This window comes from Nycticebus coucang, chromosome 13, assembly GCF_027406575.1.
Source record: "Nycticebus coucang isolate mNycCou1 chromosome 13, mNycCou1.pri, whole genome shotgun sequence".
Classification (NCBI taxonomy): Eukaryota; Metazoa; Chordata; class Mammalia; order Primates; family Lorisidae; genus Nycticebus; species Nycticebus coucang.
In genome coordinates, this window is record NC_069792.1 from 102,681,098 (window position 1) to 102,701,051 (window position 19,954).

The window sequence follows — 19,954 nt, forward strand, 5'->3', positions numbered from 1 at the left end:
CTTTTCTTGAGTGCACGTCAAACCTTCTTGCTATATTGTCAGACATTCTAGGTGATGTACAGTTTATTCATGTTGACTTAGTGCAAGTGGGCATTGATTTTGGGGACCCGGGCACTTGGCCCCCAGGATGTGCTGCAGTCTTGTCCTCACATGCATATGTGTGTGTGTGTGCATAGGGGTGGCCTCAGCTCCCCCTTCCTTGAAAAAGATGGGCCGAGTGGACAGGCAGTGCCACCCCCACCTTTGTGGGCAGACACTCACAGTTGATTTGTCCAGCTCAGCCCATCATAGGCAAAGGTGATGTATCCCGCTACCCCTCACTGATCACTGAAAACATTCCCTACACCTTTCTATGAGCAGTTAATACCCCATGAATGTTTATGAGCAGTTCGAGTGGACCAATGTGCTCCGATGAGAGGTCAGCTCTGCCCGCTGAGTGTCTGTCTTTACCTCAGAGTGGCCTGCAGGCCTCAGGGTGCACTTAGAAACCCTGGCACCCGGGTGGCGCCTGTGGCTCAGTGAGTGGGGCGCCGGCCCCATATGCCGCGGGTGGCAGGTTCAAACCCAGCCCCGGCCAAACTGCAACAAAAAAATAGCCGGGTGCTGTGGCGGGCACCTGTGGTCCCAGCTACTCGGGAGGCTGAGGCAGGAGAATCACTTAAGCGCAGGAGCTGGAGGTTGCTGTGAGCTGTGTGATGCCACGGCACTCTACCAAGGGCCATAAAGTGAGACTCTGTCTCTAAAAAAAAAAATAAGAAACCCTGGCACCCAACTCCATGGCACATACTAAAGGTGCTCTGTGGGACCGCAAAGTGGGGCCTGGGTCCAGGGACCTCTTTTTTTTTTTTTTTTTTTTTTGAGGACAGAGTCTCACTTTGTTGCCCTTGGTAGAGTGCCATGGTGTCAGTGGCATCACAGCTCACAGCACCCTCAAACTCTTTGTGCTTAAGCAATTCTGCCTCAGCCTCCCAACTAGGTGGGACTACAGGTGCCCGTCACACCTGGCTGTGTTTTGGCTTTAGTTGTCATTGCTATTTGGCAGGCCTGGGCTGGGCTTGAACCCGCCACCTCCGGTATATGTGGCTGGCACCCTAGCCACTTGAGCTCCAGGCGTCGAGCTGTGGGGGCTTCTCTAGAGTGCCCGGGAAACAGCCAACCCAGCAGCCAGAGCTAGGCATCAGGTGCAACTGGGGCCCTTTGCCCAGGTGGGAGGGTGGGGCTCTGAGAGGTGCGCCACTGCCTAGGGCTTCACCAGAGATGCTTGAACAGGTCTGGGAGTCTAGGGAGTCTCCCTGTTGACAGGGGCCCCTCCCCATGCCTGCCCTGTGTTCTCCTGGCCTAAACCTCCCCTGGGGAGTCACACTCAGAGTGACCCCACTTTTCACCCTAAGTAGATCCTTTTCCTACAGACTTTGGGTCCCTGGGCCTCAGAGATCCTCCTCCCTCCCTCCTTGGTGGACCTCAAGCTCTGTGGCCTTGGACATGCACAGAGCTGTCCACCCCTGCCCTCCTGTGCCTGGTCCTGATCTTAGCAGACAGCTGCGTGTGAGCCCTGGCTCTTCCACCCACAATGCCCTGCCTCATCTCTCCAGAGTGCCTGTGGATACCCAGTCGGGGTGAGGGTGGTGCGGACACAGGCTGCCCGTGTGCAGATTGAAGGACTGACCTACAGGCTGTGAGCCCCCGAGAGGGTCCAGACGGTACCCCCACAAGCTCAGCAGCCCCCTGTGTGCTCTTGAGGGCCTGGTGGGCTGGCAGGGCTGAAGCCAGACCACAGAGGGCTCCGAGAACCGAGGGACCACATGTGAGGCCCTGGAGCCTGCCAGTCAGAGCTGAAGCCACCTCTGCCCACAGGTCTCTGAGGATTGGCGTGCAGATCTCCCTGGACTACTGGTGGTGCACAAACATTGTCCTACGAGGGGTGCAAGAGGTCTGCACCCACACCCTGGGCACATGACGGGGGCACGTTGGAGGGGGCAGGCTGGATGGGACTAAGAAGCAGTCACCTGCCCTCCATCCCTTCCCTCCATGCCTGTGGTCAGAACAGCCCGGAGTACCTGGAGGTGATGTCTGCATGTCACCAGCGGGCGGCTGACGCCCTGGTGGCAGGGGCCATCTGCAATGGGGGCCTCTATGTGAAGCTTGGTCAAGGACTGTGCTCCTTCAACCACCTGCTGCCCCCTGAGTACATCAAGACCCTGCGTGTGTTGGAGGACAAGGCCCTCACGCGGGGCTTCCGGGAGGTGAGCCCTGCCCCGGGGCCATGGGTGGACTGGGGCTTACCACAGCCACACTGCCCCACACCTGCCCCCGCAGGTGGATGAACTATTTCTAGAGGACTTCCAGGCCCTGCCCCATGAGCTCTTCCAGAAATTTGACTACCAGCCAGTTGCTGCTGCCAGCCTGGCACAGGTGCACCGCGCTACGATGCATGATGGCACGGTGGTGGCTGTGAAGGTACACAGCGGCCTGCCTTGGGTTGTGGGAGGCTCTGAGGAGAGTGGCATGGTCCTCGCTGCTGGCTCCCATGCAGGTGCAGTACATCGACCTGCAGGATCGCTTCGAGGGGGACATCCACACACTGGAGCTGTTGCTGTGGCTTATTGAGCTCATGCATCCCAGCTTTGGCTTCAGCTGGGTCCTCCAGGTGCAGTTAGCACAGCAGGCAGGGGCCAGCTGCACCCATCACACACCTGACCCCAGGCCTGACCACCCATGTGTGACCCCCAGGACCTGAAGGACACCCTAGCTCAGGAGCTGGACTTCAAGAACGAGGGCCACAACTCCGAGCGCTGTGCGCAGGAGCTGGGGCACTTCCACTACCTCGTGGTCCCCCGTGTGCACTGGGACAAGTCAAGCAAGGTGCGTTAGGCCAGGCCCCTTGTGGATGGGGGTGGTGCGGGCAGCTGAGCGCAGCCTCTTGCTCTCTCCCAGCGCGTGCTGACAGCTGACTTCTGCGAGGGCTGCAAGGTCACTGATGTTGAGGCCATCACAAGCCAAGGGCTGGCGGTGCAAGACGTGAGTGCTGTGCACAGGGTGGGGGTGGTAGGGTGCTGTCCACGTCCACTGCATGCTCCACTCTCTCCCCAGGTAGCAGAGAAGCTGATCAATGCTTTTGCCGAGCAGATATTTTACACAGGTTTCATCCACTCTGACCCCCACCCAGGCAACGGTAGGAAACCCTCCAGGGAAGGGGTTTCGGGGTGGGGTGTTAGGAACTAATGTGCTGTATCCCTAGTTCTGGTGCGGAAGGGCCCAGATGGGAAGGCAGAGCTGGTGCTGCTGGACCATGGGCTTTACCAGTCCCTGGATGAGAAGTAAGCACCCAGGGGGTCGGGGTGGTACGAGCCTCCTCCAGGGCCTGAACCTATCTGCCTTGGGCTCTGGGATCACAGCTGGATTGGGCCTATCCACCCTGTCCACAGGGACCGGTCAGCTCTGTGCCAGCTCTGGCGGGCCATCATCCTGAGGGATGACGCTGCGATGAAGGTGCATGCAGCTGCACTTGGGGTGCAGGGTGAGCAGGTTGTGTGGGTGGTGGTGGTGGGGGCAGCAGCTTCTGGGGCAGAGCCTTGACTTAGGCCTGGTGGTCTCCCCAGACTATTTGCTATTCTCTGAGATGCTCATGCAGCGGCCTGTGCACCTGGGGCAGCTGTGGGACTCCCATCTGCTGAGCCACAAGGAGGCAGCCTACATGCAAGACATGGCCCGAGAGCACTTTGAAGCCATCATGGCCGTGCTCAAGGCCCTGCCACGGCCCATGCTGCTCGTGCTGCGTAACATCAACACTGTGCGTGCCATCAACACAGCCCTGGGCACCCCTGTCGACCGCTACTTCCTCATGGCCAAGAGGTTGCTAATCGGGTGGGCACTTGAGGGACAGTGTGGTGTAGGGCATGGCAGGGCCAGGCTGGGGCCAACCTGCAGATCTATGCAGGGCAGTCCGGGGCTGGAGCCGCCTGGTGGGCGCAGCATACCAGGGCATCTATGGCACCAGCCTCCTGCGCCACATCAAGGTCATCTGGGAAGTGCTCAAGTTTGAAGTGGCCCTGAGGTGAGTAGACCAGTACAGCCAGTAGGGCAGTGCCTAGGGCCTGCTCTGTACCAACCTGTGATCTCACCTGCCCTCCCCAGGCTGGAGATCCTGGCCATGCGGCTCACCACCCTCCTGGTTCGTGTGCTGGCCCACCTAGGCTTTGTGCCTCAGGCCGAGGAGCTCTATCAGTACCTGGAGACCTAGGGAACCTGGGGCCAGGACGACCACACGGAGCCACCCAGGACCAGCAGGGCTCACCCAGCTGCAGGCCAAATGAGCTACCCAGGACTGGCAGTACAGATGCCCTAAGACCCAGGGGTCGGAAGGGGCAGAACAACTATAGTCAGGAGCTGGAGACAAACTGTGGCTGTGACCACAGCCAGGCCAGGTGGCCATACAATGACCACATGCTCATCTTAAACAAATCATTTTCCTTGTGTTTTTGTACAAAAGGGGTGGGAGGCAGTGCGTGGGGCAGCAGTAGCATCCACAAGGCTAGAAGTGGGCAGTGACGCGGTCTGTCTCCAGCAGGTCATCCAGGATCTGCAGAAGAGGGGGAAGGTGAGGTTACGGGCAGGCAAGCTAAGCAGGGATGGGCCAAGACCAAGGCTGGGGCCACTCACTATGTCAGGTGTGGTACCAATCTTCTTGGCCAGCTCTCCACGCTCCATGGTACTGAGGTAGAGGTAGCGGTTAAGTAGCTCCCCATCCAGCACATTCCGCACCGCATTCTGCAGGACACGCCGGTCCACATGCAGCATCCTGGGGGTATGTGCAAGTGGCAGGGTTAGAGCAGACCTGGGAGGGGAGGGAGGGTGGAGGGCAGGAAGGAGGTACAGAGCTTACCTGAAGGCTCTGGGGTTGAGGCCAGCATGGTGGGGCAGCATGGTGGTCAGTGCATTCTGCAGCATGAGCAGCCGCCGATAGGTTTTCTCTTGCATGGGCAGCAGGAGCCCAATGCCGCCATCCAGGGTGGCTGGGGTAAGGGATGCAGTGTGAATGAAGCCAGACCTCCATGTCCCACCCCCACACAGCCGCCTAGGCACTCACCAAACCACGTGATGTGTTTATTCTCCCACACAACAGACTTCTTACTGGGGCCCTCAGTGGCACCCCGGCATGGGGTCCTCCAGAAGGTGTTCACGTGGGCACCCACATGGAAGTCAGCTCGGCGCAGCAGGCGCATGCCCCCAAAACTCTCCTTGGCTGGACCAGAGGGACCTCAGGTCACTGCCTGCCCAGCCCCCATCCCAGGAAGAGATGGGGTGGAGAACCCACTCACCTTCCGGCAGATACATGTACACCATGAGGTTACGGTCTCGGTCAGACACTGGGGAGCAGAGGCCCAGTCATCCTCGGCCACCCCAAAGCCCCAGCCTTCCCCCAAGGCCCTGCATGCTCACCCAGGAAGCCCAGCTGAGCATTGTCCACCATGAAGTCCACGCTGTACACCTCCAGGGGCTTGGCATCCTGAGACCAGGAGGGGCAGGGTGTCAGGACTGGCCTTGGGCCAGAGCCCACCCAGATACAGATGCCCAGGTCTGCAGGTACCCGGGACACAAGACTCAGTGTCTTGCTCTCCTCCTGGTAGCGCAATAGCGAGATACTCTTCATGACATCCGCAGCCAGGATGAAGTTCTTAACGCTGATCATCTGGTGGATGTAGAGCTGTGTGTCGATGAAGGCCATACCCGTCAGCTCACTGGCCCGCAGGCTCCACAGGAAGATCTAGGGGACAGGAGGGGATGAGCCAGGGCGGACGCCAGCAGCAGGGCACAGGGAATGGGATGGTACACCTTCTGGCCGATGGCTGACACCAAGTGGCCGTTGCAGTGGCACAGGGCAGTCACAGGCCCCTTCTGCTCCTTCTCGTAAAGGACCTTGAACTTGTTCTTCGTCAAAGGCTGGCCAGGCTCAGGCACCACCTCGATGACATCCATGATCAGGATCTGGCAGGGCATGGGAATTTGTGGGGTGGTACACGGGCTGGCAGAAGCTGCCCTCCCCCCATGCAACCTCCACTGCTGTGCCCTTACCCGCCCACGGCACGTGACCTCCTCCCCCTGCATGAGGCAGGTCCCAGCAGCCACGTAGCCCTTAAGGCCTGACACAGTCTCCTCACTACGCAGCGAGACCGTCTTCATGCAGGTCACATGTTCCCATTCCTCCAGCTCGATCCTGCACAGGGCAGGCATATCAGTGTAGCACCCCCACCAGCCCCAGGAGCCCCTGCCCAGCCCTAGCCTTACCTGGCATTGGGAATGGCCTCCCAGCTGACTGGGGAGATGAGCTGTATGGAGAAAGCCTCCTGCTGAGGGTGGATATACCGATCATCTGCAGGGACCAAGGGCAAGGTCATGGTAGGGCTGGCCTGAGCCAAGACCCAGCAGGCAAGTGTGATGCTGGTATCACGGACCTCTCTCAATGGTCTCGAACTCCTTCTCCTCCCCGGTCATGCGTGGGATGCGGGTACACGGGGTGTTGGTGCTGGTGGCCACAGCGTACACCTGGGGGTGGGAGGATGTTAGACACCAGGGGCCAGGCCCACCTTTGCCGGGCACAGTGGGGGTTGGGACGGGGCAGACCTTAGACTCCACATGATAAGCCACATAATGGGCCGTGCAGCGCAGTGGGATCTTCCTGACAGGCCACGGGGCATCGTAGGACAAGTAAGCTGGAAGGACGCTGATCCTCAGCTCACCCTGGGGTAGGGCAGCAGGGTCAGCAAGATGAGGCAGGCCAATCTGGTCGCCAAGGGCTCCCTGGGATATTGCTCCCAAGCTCTGCTGGAGCAGGGGAGGCATGGGCCTGCTGTATCAGGCCATACCCCAGAAGGGGCTACAGCACTGGCACCCAGACTCCTTAGATGTAAGTTCCTGCCCACTCTCCCAGGCTGGTGATACTGGTTCCAGACAGGAGGGCTGGGCCCAGAGAGCGCTGGAGGCTGCAAGCAAAGGGTGGCCCACAAATTGGCCATGCCAGGGACTAAGAACAGGCAGAGGGAGCCCCGTGCTGCCCGTCTTTACTGAGTCATGAGCCTGTAAGTAACCGGGGAGACACTTGCCACATCACAGTCCGAAGCCAGAGTGACTCAGGTTGTCGGTGCTGTTGTCTCAGCAGCACGGTGAGGAAACAGAGTGTGTCTCCCAAAAGTCAACGAGGACAGAGGTGGGGTTCATACCAGCTCCACCTTGCTCCTGATGAAGGGCTGGGCCAGCAGGGCAATGCAGCGTCCTCCTCGGCCACACCCTCCACCACTTCCACGGTTTCCTCCTCCAAACCTTCCCAGCACTAAGTCTCACCCCTACCACTCGTGGGATACCCCCTCCAGTCCCCACCATCTGCCCCAGGTGTCCGAGGTCCTACCTGTCTGTTGAAGTAAAGGAAACCGCGGGGGCAGTTGACATTGTGGAATGGAGCAAAGGAGTCAATGGGACCATCGATGCCCATGGGGTGCAGCCGCAGAGCCCCCCGGCCAGTCACGAGGAGCCAGTGGGGTGAGGGGCCGCAGATGAACACCTAGGGCAGGCTCCATGAGGGTACTGCAGACAAGGCCACACCTCCTGCCCAACCCCAGGCCCTCACAAAGCCACACACTTACCCCCGAATAGCCGTAGATGTCTTCAAAATATCGGAAACGTGCCACACGGCCCCGAACCCCAGCCCCCTCTTCAGTGCTGCCACCTTCTGCTTTCTTCTTAGATGGCTTTGGCTTCTTTTCACGGAAGTTGATGTTATGGGGTACCTGGAGGAGCACCATGAAGGCCAAGTCCTCCAGTGCTGCTGCCTGGACCCCACCCCATCCTGTACCAAACACCCTTTGCACTCAGCAGTCTAACCACCTGTTTTGTTTGTTGAGATAGAGTCTGACTATGTTGCCCTCAGTAGAGTGCTGTGGCATCATAGCTCACAGCAACCTCAGACTCTTGGGCTTAAGCAATTCTCTTGCCTCAGCCTCCCAAGTAGCTGGGACTACAGGCATCCAATACAATGCCTCGCTAGTTTTCTTTGTCATTTAGCAGGCCCGGGCCGGACTCAAACCCACCAGCCCCGGTGTATATGGCCAGCGCCCTAACCACTGAACTATGGGCGCTGAGGCCACCTGTACCTTCTTAAAGCGGACTTTCAGGTTGCCCTGGCCGAGCTGAGAGTCGTGGGGGAAGGCCTCGTAGATGAGCAGCTCCTGGTCTACGTGCACCTGGGAGGGCAGAGGGGTCTTGGGGATAGTGCGGGGTCTTGGGGATGGGGCAGGGCTATAGGGTTCCTAGTGTCCTGTCCTGGCTCACCAGCAGGTAGGGCCTGCTCTGGCGGCTCCCTAGCGCAACCAGCAAGACTTCCTTAACCAGAGGCAGCTCCCCCTGACGTGTGGCCTCCTCCTTGCGAGCCTCGCCCTGTGTGGTGGGCTGTCCGAAAGAGCTGTCTACCAGGACCCGTTGCCCCACAGGGAAGTTCTTCACCAGGAACACCAGCCGCCAGTCCGGGAGCTGGTAGATCTGGGGGGAGCAGCAGTCAGTGGAGGCAGCAGCTGCTGGGACAGGATGGGTTGTGCCCTCACCAGGGTGCCACCCACCTCCATGGTGCCATTCTCCCGCACCAGCAGGCACCAGTGCGTGGGCTCTGCCCGAAAGGGTGCAGGGTCCCGGTCGGCAGGGGGCTGGCTGCTCCTTCGGGCCTCCTCCTTGCTGGGGCTGAAGAGGGAGCCCGAGTCCCCATACAGCATCTCCTCCTCGTCGTCCACCGTGGGGCTGGGGCCAGCAGAAGTGTCACAGGTGGCCTGTTTGGCGCAGGGACCCGGGCCCTCCCAGTGTCCACCCCTACACACACCTGGTCTCTGAGCCCAGGCCCTCCATCTCTGAGCCACTGCGGCAAAGCTCGTCACGGGCACCACCCAGGCGGCTCTCAGTAGTGAACATGCCGCTGAGGTCGCGGTACAAGCAAAGCGCGATCACCTTGGACTGCTGCAGGGAGAGGGCAGGGCTCAGCAGCCAGGGATGTTGGGGAGGGGCAGGCATGGGGGCAGGTTGGGGGAGCTTACATGGTGCAGCGGGGGCTTGTGTAGTGCCAGGCGGTGGTGGCGTCCACCGTAGGAGTCACTCTTGAGGAGGAACATGGTGACGTGGCCCTCAGCACTCATGATGACCACATAGGGGTCTGCCACAGCACACTGCACAATAGGTGCACCCAGATCCACGGGGATAAAGTGTAGCTGGTTCACTGTGGGCACATAATGGTCAGCACATAGCACCCAGACCTGCCTGCCCGCTCAGCCCCAGCACCCACCTCCTTCTAGTAGGCGGATGCCCAGCGGTGACACTTGAACAATGTAGCGATTGTCCCCAATGTTTCCAGCAAAGACTGTGGGGCCCTGTGTGGCAAAGCCACTGGTGTCTAGCTCCATGATCTCCTGTCCCGTCTGCAGGATCTGAAGGAAATAATGGGCAGGTGAGCCCCTCCCCAGGGGATCATGCCCCAGCCAGCTCCAAGTTCTGCCCCTCACCATGGTGGAGTCTTCCCGGCTCAGAATAAGGAAGCCGTGTCTGCGCCCGTCCTCCTCTCCTTCAGGCACACCAGATTCCTGCTCTGTGCCCTCCCCCTTGGGGGTCTCCTCCTGTGAGGGCTGGAGGGGCAGGCAGCTGCATCAGTGAGAACAAGCATTTGGAGGCCTATGCCCTCCTAGGCCCCTCTGTTCCCAGGCTGCCCCACATGCAGCCCACAGGAAGGTAGTGCCAGTCCCATAGCCTCAGCACATGCCTACCTCCTCCTTACGCACGGGAGCAATGACCGTCCACATGTCATAGCAGCCAGGAAGTTCAAAGGTAGTGACCACCTGGGGCCGGATGCTCTTCTGGAAAGACAAGGTAGGTGGTCAGTCTACCCAGGGGGTCCTATCAAAAGACACTAGCCCCACCTTCCACACACACCTGCAGCACTGATAGGGCCCCGTTCTTCCCATAGCCGGAACAAACCACAATCTCCAGGTCTGGCTCAGGGCTGTTCTGAAACTGCAGGGGCTGAAGAGTTACAGATCATGTCGTCCCACCCCGCACAGGTCCCAATCCCTGCCCCAGCCCCCTTGGCACCTCTTCAGAGAGGAAAGCAGGCTCGCCCATGGCAGCGTTGGCACAGGGTCCAATATTGAGGATGCTGTCACACACCTGCAGGCACAGCAGCAGTTGGGGGCTGGCCAGGGTGGGACTGGCCAGGGTGGGGGCCCCTGCTTCCCCCAGCCTTACCTCAAAGGAGTAGGTGGCCAGCTGTGTACCCGACTGGGCCTCACTGCCATACACCTCAATCTCATCCACCTCATCCTGTGGCACCGACTTGCCCCCTATAGCAGAGAGTACCCACCTGAGTCCAGCCCAGATCACTGGCCCCTGACCTGACCAGTCTTGGACCAGCTCCTCACCTGACCAACCCACTGAGGGGTCCACTCTCTTCTTCTTTGAGGGAGGTTCTTCCTGTGAGGCAGGTGGGAGCAGTTAGTGGCTCTCCAAGGCCAGCCCCACAAATCCAGGACAACCCTGTTGTTGACACCCACCTTGTCTGCAGACTCGCGGGTGGCACTGGCTGGGGGTTCCTGCAGTTTCTCTGTGTACTTGAGGAGGAGTGAGTTGCCCAGGCGAGAGCCCAGGAACAGGTACCCGGGCTCCATGGTGACCATCTGGGGAAGGGCATGTGGGTGAGGGAAGGGCCCTGTATGGACCCCGGGCCAACCCCCAAGTCCCAACTCACACTGGTGGTGAGGACACTGGCGGCTGCCTTGTCAAAGTGGAACGCTCGGACGCTGCGCATGCCGTCTGTGATGAGTGTCAGCACGTAGCTAGGGGAAGGGAGGTCTTGAGTGAGGGCAGGAGGCTCCAGACTGAGTGGGGGCAAGACTGGGGTCGGGGGGTGGGAGGGAGGAGCTCACATCTCGCCACCCTTGAGGGAGATGACCATCTTGTCGTAGGAGATGAAGGCAGCCTGCGCACAGTCGAGGGTGATCCGCACGCCCTCCTGGGTGCCTGTGGGGTGGGCAGTCAGGCCAACTGGCCATACCACTGCCCAGGCCCACCCTGACACCACCCACACTCACGTAGAGGAAAAGCAGTGGTGCCTGTGGTAAGGCTGTTGAGGGCGACACCATAGGGGGGCACGCTCTGGTTCAGGTACAGCAGCGAATTGACAGCAAATATCACCACCCCACCTGGAGGGCACAAGTTGGTGGACAGGGTGGGGTGCAGGGCCTCCATGTTCCCATGCCTCACCCCTAGGGCCCCAGGGCCCTCACCTATGGGCTTGGGCACAGCCAAAGCCTGGGTGCAGTCAAAGGGCAGGCTGGTGAGGGACCAGATGACAGGGTGGACCTTCTGCGTGATGTTCAGTGAGATGGCCACAATGGAGCATGTGTCCTGCCTCACAGCCACCCTCCTGGAGCAGCAGGCAGGTCAGAAGAGCCCTGCACCCCCCTCAGCCAGTCCCACACCCCGCAGCCCTCTCCAACCACATGCCAGGCACAGAGGACTCAGAGCCCACAGCACAGGAGCCTCCTTGGGCATCTCACCCGGGCCAGGTCTGGTTGGGCTCAAACAGGATGAGCAAGGTGGGCTCATAGTAGCCGTGCAGGAATTGCAGGTCAACAATGTTGAGCAGCTTCTCATCCAGGGCCCTCACGTCAATGATATAGCTGGGCAGGAAGCTGGACCTCTGCCTGGAGGTCCCGGGACTTCAGCAGAAGGGGAGGGAGAGGAGCTTGGGCTCCAGCACCCCCAGAACCATGGATCACCCTGCCTGACACTCACCCCTCGCCCACGAGCCCCTCATGCTCCTCGGCCAGACTCTCCCGGCGGAAGGGCAGCACTACCAGTCGTGTGCCGTAGACAAGCATGGCTGCACAACGCCCGTCAGGGTCTACCCGCACCCGAGGTGTGTGCACGTTTTGCACAAATCCGTCCTGGGAGCAGAGGAACATCAGGCAGGACCAAAGCAGAACGACCCACAGGGCACATGTGGGGCAGCAGAATGAAGCTGGTAGGGGAGGGAGAGTAGCTAGGCTGGGGCCTGGGTGGTGGGTCTGGGTTTGGCCCTACCCGAAGCTCAGGTTCCTCAAAGTAGTGCAGGGACAGGGTCTTCAGATCGTGGGTACCCGGGTCATACTCCACCACTGACAGCTGGGGGGCGGAGTTCAAAACTGTGGCCCACCTGCTGGCTCTGTCGGTGCCAGTCAGCCTCTGCCCAGCACTGGCCTCCAACACCACTGTGCCTGACACCCTGGCCAGGCCTTCAAGCCCACCACTCACCTTGGCATCCTTGAAGCTCAGGAGCAGAGCATCCCGCTTGGCACCTGCCAGCTGCACACTGGCCATGGACATGACATTGCCGAAGAAAGAGAAGGAGGCTGCCAGCTCCAGCTTCTCCCGGTGGGCCTTCCCTTCTAGGGGAGAGGCCAGTGGGCTAAGGTCTTCATCATGTACCCTGGAATGCACACACCTCCAGGGTGGGGCCCAGGGCAGGGCTGTACTCACCCATGCTCCTGTCATTCTTGGTGAGAGCCTGGAAGAGGGAGGAAAAGAAGGCATGAAGAGCACACATCTGAGGGCCTCACATCATTCAGAGGAAAGGAATACAGGAAAAAAACACTCAGTGGCCCCTGACACCACAGGGTCCTCCTCAAACCCTCTCTGCGGAGGGAAGAGTGCACCCCCACCCACTGGAGCCAACTTACACTCATGCATCTGCACCCTAGCCCTGACACAGGGCTCCCCCACGAGAGGCTCCCAGCGCTGCCCAGCACACCAGCTACCCATCCCCATGGAACAAGCACTCAGGCCAGGGTGTACGTGGCCTGGCTGTACACCTGAAACTCAAACAGCCCAGCTCCAGCCCCTGGGCCCAGCTCTGCACTGTAACGTCAGGTCAAGGGGAGCTAGTATCTATTGCTACGCTTGGTTGTTAGGAGGAAAGAAGCCGTCAATTCTTCTGAAACCTAAGCTGCCCAACACAGAGCTGCCTTTACCAAGTCTGTGTCCTCAGCTGGTTCTCTAAAGCTGAAAGTGTCCACACTGCCACAGGTAAACAAAGTGGCTGCCTCACCAGCATGGTGGCTCATGCCTATAATCCTAGGACTCTGGGAGGCCAAGACAGGTAGATTGCCTGAGCTCACAAGTTCAAGACTGCCCTGAGCCAGAACAAGACCTTGTCTCTAAGAAAGATAGCCCAGTGTTGTGGCGGGCGCCTGTGGTCCCAGCTATTTGGAAGGCTAAGGCAAGAGGATCGCTTGAGCCCAAGAATTTGAGGTTGTTGTGAGCTGTGACGCCATGGCACTCTACCAAGGGCAACAAAGTTAGACTCTGTCTCAAAAAAAAAAAAAATGCTCAGCACCTGTAGCTGAGCAGCTAGGGCTCCAGCCACATACACGGGAGCGGGTGGGTTTCGAATCCAGCCTGGGCTTGCCAAACAACAATGACAACTACAACCAAAAAAATAGCCGGGCCGGGCATGGTGGCTCACACCTGTAGCCCTAGCACTGTGGGAGGCCAAGGCGGGTGGATTGCCTGAGCTCAGAGGTTCAAGACCAGCATGAGCTGGAGTGAGCCAGAGTGAGACCCCGCCTCTACCAAAAAAAAAAAAAAAAAGCCAGGTGTTCTGGCAGGTGCCTGTAGTCCCAGCTACTTGGGAGGCAAAGGGCAAGAGAATCGCTAAAGGAAGGAAAAAAAAAAATCAAAAAAAACTTCAAACTAAGATGAGTAGGTTCGGCACTTATGGCTCAAGTGGCTAAGGTGCCAGCCACATACACCTGAGCTGACAGGTTCGAATCCAGCCCAGGCCTGCCAAACAATAATGACGGCTACAACCAAAAAACATGCTTGCAACCTGGGCATTGTGGCGGGTGCCTGTGGTCCCAGTTACTTGGGAGGTGGAGGCAGAAGAATCACTTGAACCCAGGAGTTAGAGGTTGCTGTGAACTGTGATGCCACGACACTCTACCCAGGGTGACAGCTTGAGGCTCTGTCTCAAAAACAAAGAAACAAACAAACCAAAAAAACAACTAAGATGAGTGAAAGCCAGTTGAAATTGAAAGCAAAATTTAAAAACAAAATAGCCGGGCGGTGTGGCAGGCGCCTGTAGTCCCAGCTACTTGGGATGCTAAGGCAAGAGAATCACTTAAGCCCAAGAGTCTGAGGTTGCTGTGACCTGTGACGCCATGGCACTCTACTGAGAGGCGACATAATGAAACTGTCTCAAAAAAAAGAAAAAAAGTGGCTGCCCCACTACCTCACTATAAAGACAACAATTGCTCTTTCACAAAAAGACAAGTTTCATTATGTTTCTGAGATACTAAGAGGCTGTTTGTTCTTCACTACTAACAAACACACTTAGCTGCCATCCCCTCAAGACAAAAGAAACATTTCAACAGTGAGTAAAAAAGGTCATTTTTCATAAATACTTGTGCTATATGGAGAGTATCCTGAAAAAAAGCTGCTCGAAAAAACTATAGCCAACGCAGTAGCTACAAAAAAAGTATTTCACAGTAACAAAGGAAACTTCAGGTTTGTTTTTTTTTTTGAGACAGAGCCTCAAGCTGTCACACTGGGTAGAATGCCAGGGCATCACAGCTCACAGCAAGCTCCAACTCCTGGGCTCAAGCGATTCTCCTGCCTCAGCCCCCTAAGACACCCACCACAATACCTGGCTATTTTTTGGTTGCAGCCGTCATTGTTGTTTGGCGGGCTTGGGTTGGATTCGAACCGCCAGCTCAGGTGTATGTGGCTGGCGCCTTAGTCGCTTGAGCCACAGGAGCAGAGCCAAAACTTCAGAGCTTTGACAGCAAATTCTACCAAAGGTTTCAGAAATAATGACAAATGTAAAAAACAAAAAACCCGCTGATATCAGGCTGGTGGAGCCCCAAGAAGTTCAGGCAACTCCAACCAACAGCCATGGGGAGGTGGGACAAAAAGTCACACCAGGGCGGCGCCTGTGGCTTAGTCGGTAAGGCGCCGGCCCCATATACCGAGGGTGGCGGGTTCAAACCCAGCCCCGGCCAAACTACAACCAAAAAATAGCCGGGCGTTGTGGCGGGCGCCTATAGTCCCAGCTACTCAGGAGGCTGAGGCAAGAGAATCGCTTAGGCCTGGGAGTTGGAAGTTGCTGTGAGCTGTGTGAGGCCATGACACTCTACCAGGGCCATAAAGTGAGACTCTGTCTCTACAAAAAAAAAAAAAAAAAGTCACACCAAACTCCTCAAAACATCTGCAAGTGACCCGAGGGACATGCAGAAAGTATACTTAACACAACCAAATTGAGTTATTCCAAGAGCATCCATCACTATGATTTACTATACTATCAAAATTCAGGAGAGAAATCATATATTGTTTCTTTTTTTTTTTTTTTGCAGTTTTGGCCAGGGCTGGGTTTGAACCCGCCACCTCTGGCATATGGGGCCAGTGCCCTACCCCTTTGACCCACAGGTACCGCCCTCATATATTGTTTCAATGGATATAAAAAAGGATCTGGGGTGATGCCTGTGGCTCAGTGAGTAGGGCACAAGCCCCACATACCGAGACTTCAAAACCCAGCCCCAGCCAAACTGCAAAAACAACAACAAAAAAAATAGCCAGGCATTGTGGTGGGTGCCTGTAGTCCCAGCTACTCAGGAGGCTGAGGCAAGAGAATCGCCTAAGCTCAAGAGCTGGAGGTTGCTATGAGCTGTGACACCATGACATTCTACCAAGGGCGACAAAGTGAGACTCTGTCTCAAAAAAAAAAAAAAAAAAAGGATCTGATAAAAATCTAGACCCATTCTAGCCGGGCATTGAGGCAGGGACCTGTAGTCCCAGCTACTAGGGCAGCTGAGGCGAGACAATGGCTTGAGCCCAGACAATGGCTTGAGCCCAAGAGTTTGAGGTTGCTGTGAGGTTTGACACCAAGCCATTCTACCTAGGGCGATAAAGTTTAACAATGTACCTAAAAAAAATCTAGAGCTATTCATGATAAAAAACTTAATAAATTACCTATAAAAATGTAAAAAGAAAGTTTTTTGCTTTTCGGTTTTTTGAGACAGTGTCTTGCATTGTCACCCTAGATAGAGTGCCATGGCATCACAGCTCCAGGCAACCTCAAACTCTTGGGCTTAAGCAATTCTCTTACCTCAGCCTCCCAAGCAGGTGAGACTATAGGCGCCACAACGCTCAGCTATTTTTTTTTTTTTTTGTAGAGACAGGGTCTCACTTTTATGGCCCTCGGTAGAGTGCCGTGACCTCACACGGCTCACAGCAACCTCCAACTCCTGGGCTTAAGCGATTCTCTTGCCTCAGCCTCCCGAGTAGCTGGGACTACAGGCGCCCGCCACAACGTCCGGCTATTTTTTGGTTGCAGTTTGGCCGGGGCTGGGTTTGAACCCGTCACCCTCGGTATATGGGGCTGGCGCCTTACCGACTGAGCCACAGGCGCCGCCCCGCTCAGCTATTTTTTTAGAGACAAGGTGTCCCTCTGGCTCAGGCTGGTCTCGAATTTATGAGCTCAGGCAATCCACCCGCCTTGGTCTCCCAGAGTGCTGGAATTACTGGCGTGAGCCACTGCACCCAGCCAATATGTAGGAAGTGTTTTTCTTTCTTTCTTTTTTTTTTTTTTTTTGAGAGTTTCACTATGTCACCTTCAGTAGAGTGCTATGGCGTCACAGCTCACAGCAACCTCAAACTCCTGGGCTTAAGCAATTCTCTTGCCTCAGCCTCCCAAGTAGCTGGAACTACGGACACTCACCACAACGCCTGGCTATTTTTTTGCTGTTGTTCTTGCAGTTGTAATTGTTGTTTAGCTGGCCTGGGCTGGATTCGAACCCACCAGCCTTGTTGTATGTGACTAGCACCGTAACCACTGTGCTACGGGCGCCGAGCCAAGATTTTTAAAAATTAAAGAAATAATTCTCTGGGCCAAGTGTGATAGCTCCCAGCACTCTGGGAGGCCAAGACAGGTGGATCCCTGGAGCCCAGGTGTTCAAGACCAGCCTAAGCAAGAGCAAGATTCTGCTTCTACTAAAGATAGAGCATGGTGGCTCACATCTACAACACCAGCACTCTGGGAGGCTGAGATGGGTGGAATGCTTGAGTTCAGGAGTTTGAGACCAGCCTGAGCAAAACAAGACCCTGTCTCTACTAAAAATAGAAAAACTTGGCTAGCACAACATACAACTGAGCTGGCGGGTTCGAATCCAGCCTGGGCCTGCCAAACAACAATGACAACTACAACCAAAAAAATAGCTGGGTGTTGTGGCGGGTGCTTGTAGTCCCAGCTACTTGGGAGGCTGAGGCAAGAGAATCACTTAAGCCCACGTGTTGGTGGTTGCTATGAGCTGTGATGCCATGGCAGTCTACCCAGGGTGACAACTTGAGTTTCTGTCTCAAAAAATAAAATAAAATAAATAAAAATAGAAAAACTAGGGTGGCGCCTGTGGCTCAGTTGGTAAGGCGCCGGCCCCATATACCGAGGGTGGCGGGTTCAAAACCCGGCCCCGGCTGAACTGCAAACCAAAAAATAGCCCGGCGTGGTGGCGGGCGCCTGTAGTCCCACCTACTCGGGAGGCTGAGGCAAGAGAATCGCTTAAGCCCAGGAGTTGGAGGTTGCTGTGAGCTGTGTGATGCCACGGCACTCTACTGAGGGCCATAGAGTGAGACTCTGTCTCTACAAAAAAAAAACAAAAAAAAGAAAAAGAAAAACTAGCCAGGCATTTTGATGGGTGCCTTTAGTCCCAGCTATTTGTGAGGCTGAGGTAAGAGGATCACTTGAGCCCAGGAGTTTTGAGGTTGCTGTGACCTATTACGTTACAGCACTCTACACCTAGGGTGACAGAGCAAAACTCTTGTCTTGAATGAATTAAAGAAAGAGGAAGAGAGGAAGAGAGAGAAGAAAGGAGGTATGGAAGGAAGAAATATGGACACAGTCAAACTGTCTAATGTATATTTGGAATCCTGGGGATGGGGAGATAAGAACAGCTAAGAAGTCACCTCTTGCAATCAGCCTTCCTGGACCAATTCTCAGCCCTCTGGCAACCAAAGCAGCCCTGCGTTTTTTGTACTAATGGGTTTGTCTCACTTTACTTCAACTCCTGTCAACAGTCTTGTCTCCAGCCTTGTTCCTTTTGCTAGGAACGTTCTTCCCCTAACTCCTGCTCTGCCTCAGAGAGTCTGTCCTAGTCATCTGACTGAAAATACATTGCCTCCTTCACATCTTTTTTTATTTTCTCAACACCACTTGTTGCAGTGTGCAAGAGCATTTAAATGTGTACTGAGTGGATGACCTCCCCCCACCAAGTGCTTGTAGCTTTCGTTCACCACTGTATTCCTACTGCCTAAACCCTCCAGCGCTCACAAAAATTGCTGAAACAGAGGAAAAAAACAAATACGATGTGCTAGGGCAGTGTGCCATTCCCACCACGGTAAGAGGGGAGGCTGAATAACGCAGCAGTTAAGGAAACGAGCTCTTCAAACAACAGACCAAGGATCAGTCAGGTCCTGGCACCTCCGGCTGGGAAGCCTTGAGCAAATCACTTCTCTGGGCCATGGAGCGCCCAGCTCCCAGAGAAGTCGGAAAGGGGGCTGAATGGGCCCGGGCCTACCTCGGCGTCGCGGTTGAGGCGGTACACGTAGAGCTGCGAGGTGCCGGCCACCACGAGGTTCCGTTCGCTGTTGTTGAAGAAGTTGCAGTACATAGAGAACTCGATGCCGGTGGGCGGATGCGCCTGTTTGTACACCGCGTACATGGCGCCAAGCCTGGGCTGCGCGGGACCGGAAGGGGATGGGGTGAAGGCGCCACCGCGCAGGAACCCCAGACCCGACCCGGCGCCCTCCTCGGCCTCGCGCCGCCGCCCCACTCCTGCCGTCCACCCACCCACCTGGCAGTTGGAGAGAGACCAAACGGGACCGGAACGGCAGTGAACTCCGCCCGACCGGGTTGGGAAGCCGAGTCCCAAGGTTCCGGGATACTGCGCCTGCGCAGTGCCACCGCTTGGGAACGGCTGCGGGGGCGATAGCGGCCCCTGGTGGTCTAGGGTGGCGGGCCGCGCCCACTGAGCGTGCCAGCGCACGCGCAATCCCAGAGACCTTGGCTCCCGGAGCCAGGCTCTGGCTGGGGGCTGGGACTCAGAGAGGAATTAATGACAAATAAAACAAGAAAGCTTAGTCACAGCTTGCTGGTGGCTCAGGTCTGTAGTTTCAGCTACTCCGGAAGCGGGAGTATCACTTGGGCTCAGGAGTTCAAGATCAGCCGGGGCAATGGAGCGAGAAACGTATGGGGGTCGGGGGAAGAAATATGATACACATACATACACACATATACTATGTCTCCAAGAAAATGGCATGGAAATATGTGTTTGTGTTACATCCAAACTTCCCACTCACTGAGCAGTGAACAAATGAACTACTTGGGGCCAGGCACGGTGGCTCACGCCTGTAATCTCAACACTCTGGGAGACCAATGCAGGTGGATCCCTTGAGCTCAGGAGTTTGAGACCAGCCTGAGCAAAAGTGAGACTCTGTCGCTACTAAAAATAGAAAAACTAGCCTAGCGTCATGCTGGGCACCTGTAGTCTCAGCTACTATGGATGCTGACGCAAGAGGTTCTCTTGAGTACAGGAGTTTGAAGTTGCCGTGAGCTATGATGCCAGTGCACTCTGACCAGGACAACCCAGTGAGACTCTGTCTCAAAATAAACAAACAAAAAGAAAGAAAAACAAATGAACCTCTTGTATACTCAGGCAGCTGTGCAACCCCTAAAGCACACTGAGAGGTCAAAGACGGAAAATAAAAGATTATTCCAAAACGTGAACGAGAAAAAATGGAGTCCGGGTTCTGTGTGGGCAATGCAGCATTTATTCCCATCCGGGTTGGGGGAGCTGTGTTGGAGAAGGAAGTCAGCACATGGGTTAAAGTGGATGGGAATTGAAAG

The 19,954-nt window shown here is 56.4% G+C and overlaps 2 protein-coding genes across 8 annotated transcripts in view; one reads left to right on the forward strand and one right to left on the reverse strand.

The window, feature by feature from the left end:
• ADCK5 (aarF domain containing kinase 5) overlaps positions 1 to 4,457 on the forward strand; it is a 21,028-nt gene extending 16,571 nt beyond the window's left edge. The window contains exons 4-15 of one of the 5 annotated variants that reach the window (XM_053558319.1): positions 1,855 to 1,930; positions 2,043 to 2,243; positions 2,317 to 2,457; positions 2,534 to 2,647; positions 2,731 to 2,862; positions 2,935 to 3,018; positions 3,091 to 3,172; positions 3,239 to 3,317; positions 3,426 to 3,517; positions 3,600 to 3,852; positions 3,938 to 4,054; positions 4,135 to 4,457. In XM_053558319.1, the coding sequence (XP_053414294.1) occupies positions 1,855 to 1,930; positions 2,043 to 2,243; positions 2,317 to 2,457; positions 2,534 to 2,647; positions 2,731 to 2,862; positions 2,935 to 3,018; positions 3,091 to 3,172; positions 3,239 to 3,317; positions 3,426 to 3,517; positions 3,600 to 3,852; positions 3,938 to 4,054; positions 4,135 to 4,240 (1,477 nt within the window). In that variant the 3' untranslated portion in view covers positions 4,241 to 4,457. Of the gene's footprint in view, positions 1 to 1,854; positions 1,931 to 2,042; positions 2,244 to 2,316; positions 2,458 to 2,533; positions 2,648 to 2,730; positions 2,863 to 2,934; positions 3,173 to 3,238; positions 3,318 to 3,425; positions 3,518 to 3,599; positions 3,853 to 3,937; positions 4,055 to 4,134 lie in introns of all 5 variants that reach the window. The other 4 variants (XM_053558317.1, XM_053558321.1, XM_053558322.1 and 1 more) reach the window with 4 other exon arrangements.
• Positions 4,456 to 19,030, reverse strand: CPSF1 (cleavage and polyadenylation specific factor 1). Of its 3 annotated transcripts, XM_053558306.1 has the most exons (38): positions 18,903 to 19,030; positions 18,627 to 18,785; positions 12,541 to 12,568; positions 12,316 to 12,449; positions 12,106 to 12,186; positions 11,818 to 11,969; positions 11,580 to 11,726; positions 11,307 to 11,446; positions 11,112 to 11,222; positions 10,947 to 11,040; positions 10,769 to 10,856; positions 10,575 to 10,697; positions 10,443 to 10,494; positions 10,270 to 10,364; positions 10,117 to 10,191; positions 9,958 to 10,038; positions 9,792 to 9,881; positions 9,534 to 9,653; positions 9,317 to 9,458; positions 9,072 to 9,250; positions 8,861 to 8,994; positions 8,607 to 8,781; positions 8,323 to 8,529; positions 8,145 to 8,234; positions 7,638 to 7,781; positions 7,403 to 7,555; positions 6,622 to 6,738; positions 6,453 to 6,543; positions 6,286 to 6,370; positions 6,073 to 6,214; positions 5,833 to 5,985; positions 5,588 to 5,764; positions 5,440 to 5,506; positions 5,319 to 5,366; positions 5,087 to 5,242; positions 4,883 to 5,012; positions 4,660 to 4,798; positions 4,456 to 4,579 (listed from the first exon to the last, which is right to left on the reverse strand). In XM_053558306.1, the coding sequence occupies exons 2-38, from the start codon at positions 18,768 to 18,770 to the stop codon at positions 4,532 to 4,534; spliced, it is 4,332 nt and encodes a 1,443-aa protein (XP_053414281.1). In that variant the 5' UTR covers positions 18,771 to 18,785; positions 18,903 to 19,030; the 3' UTR covers positions 4,456 to 4,531. The 3 variants fall into 3 exon arrangements, with proteins under 3 accessions (XP_053414281.1, XP_053414280.1, XP_053414279.1); XM_053558305.1 differs by having other exon boundaries at positions 11,112 to 11,446; positions 12,316 to 12,446; XM_053558304.1 differs by having other exon boundaries at positions 11,112 to 11,446.
• Positions 19,031 to 19,954: the final 924 nt, after the last annotated feature.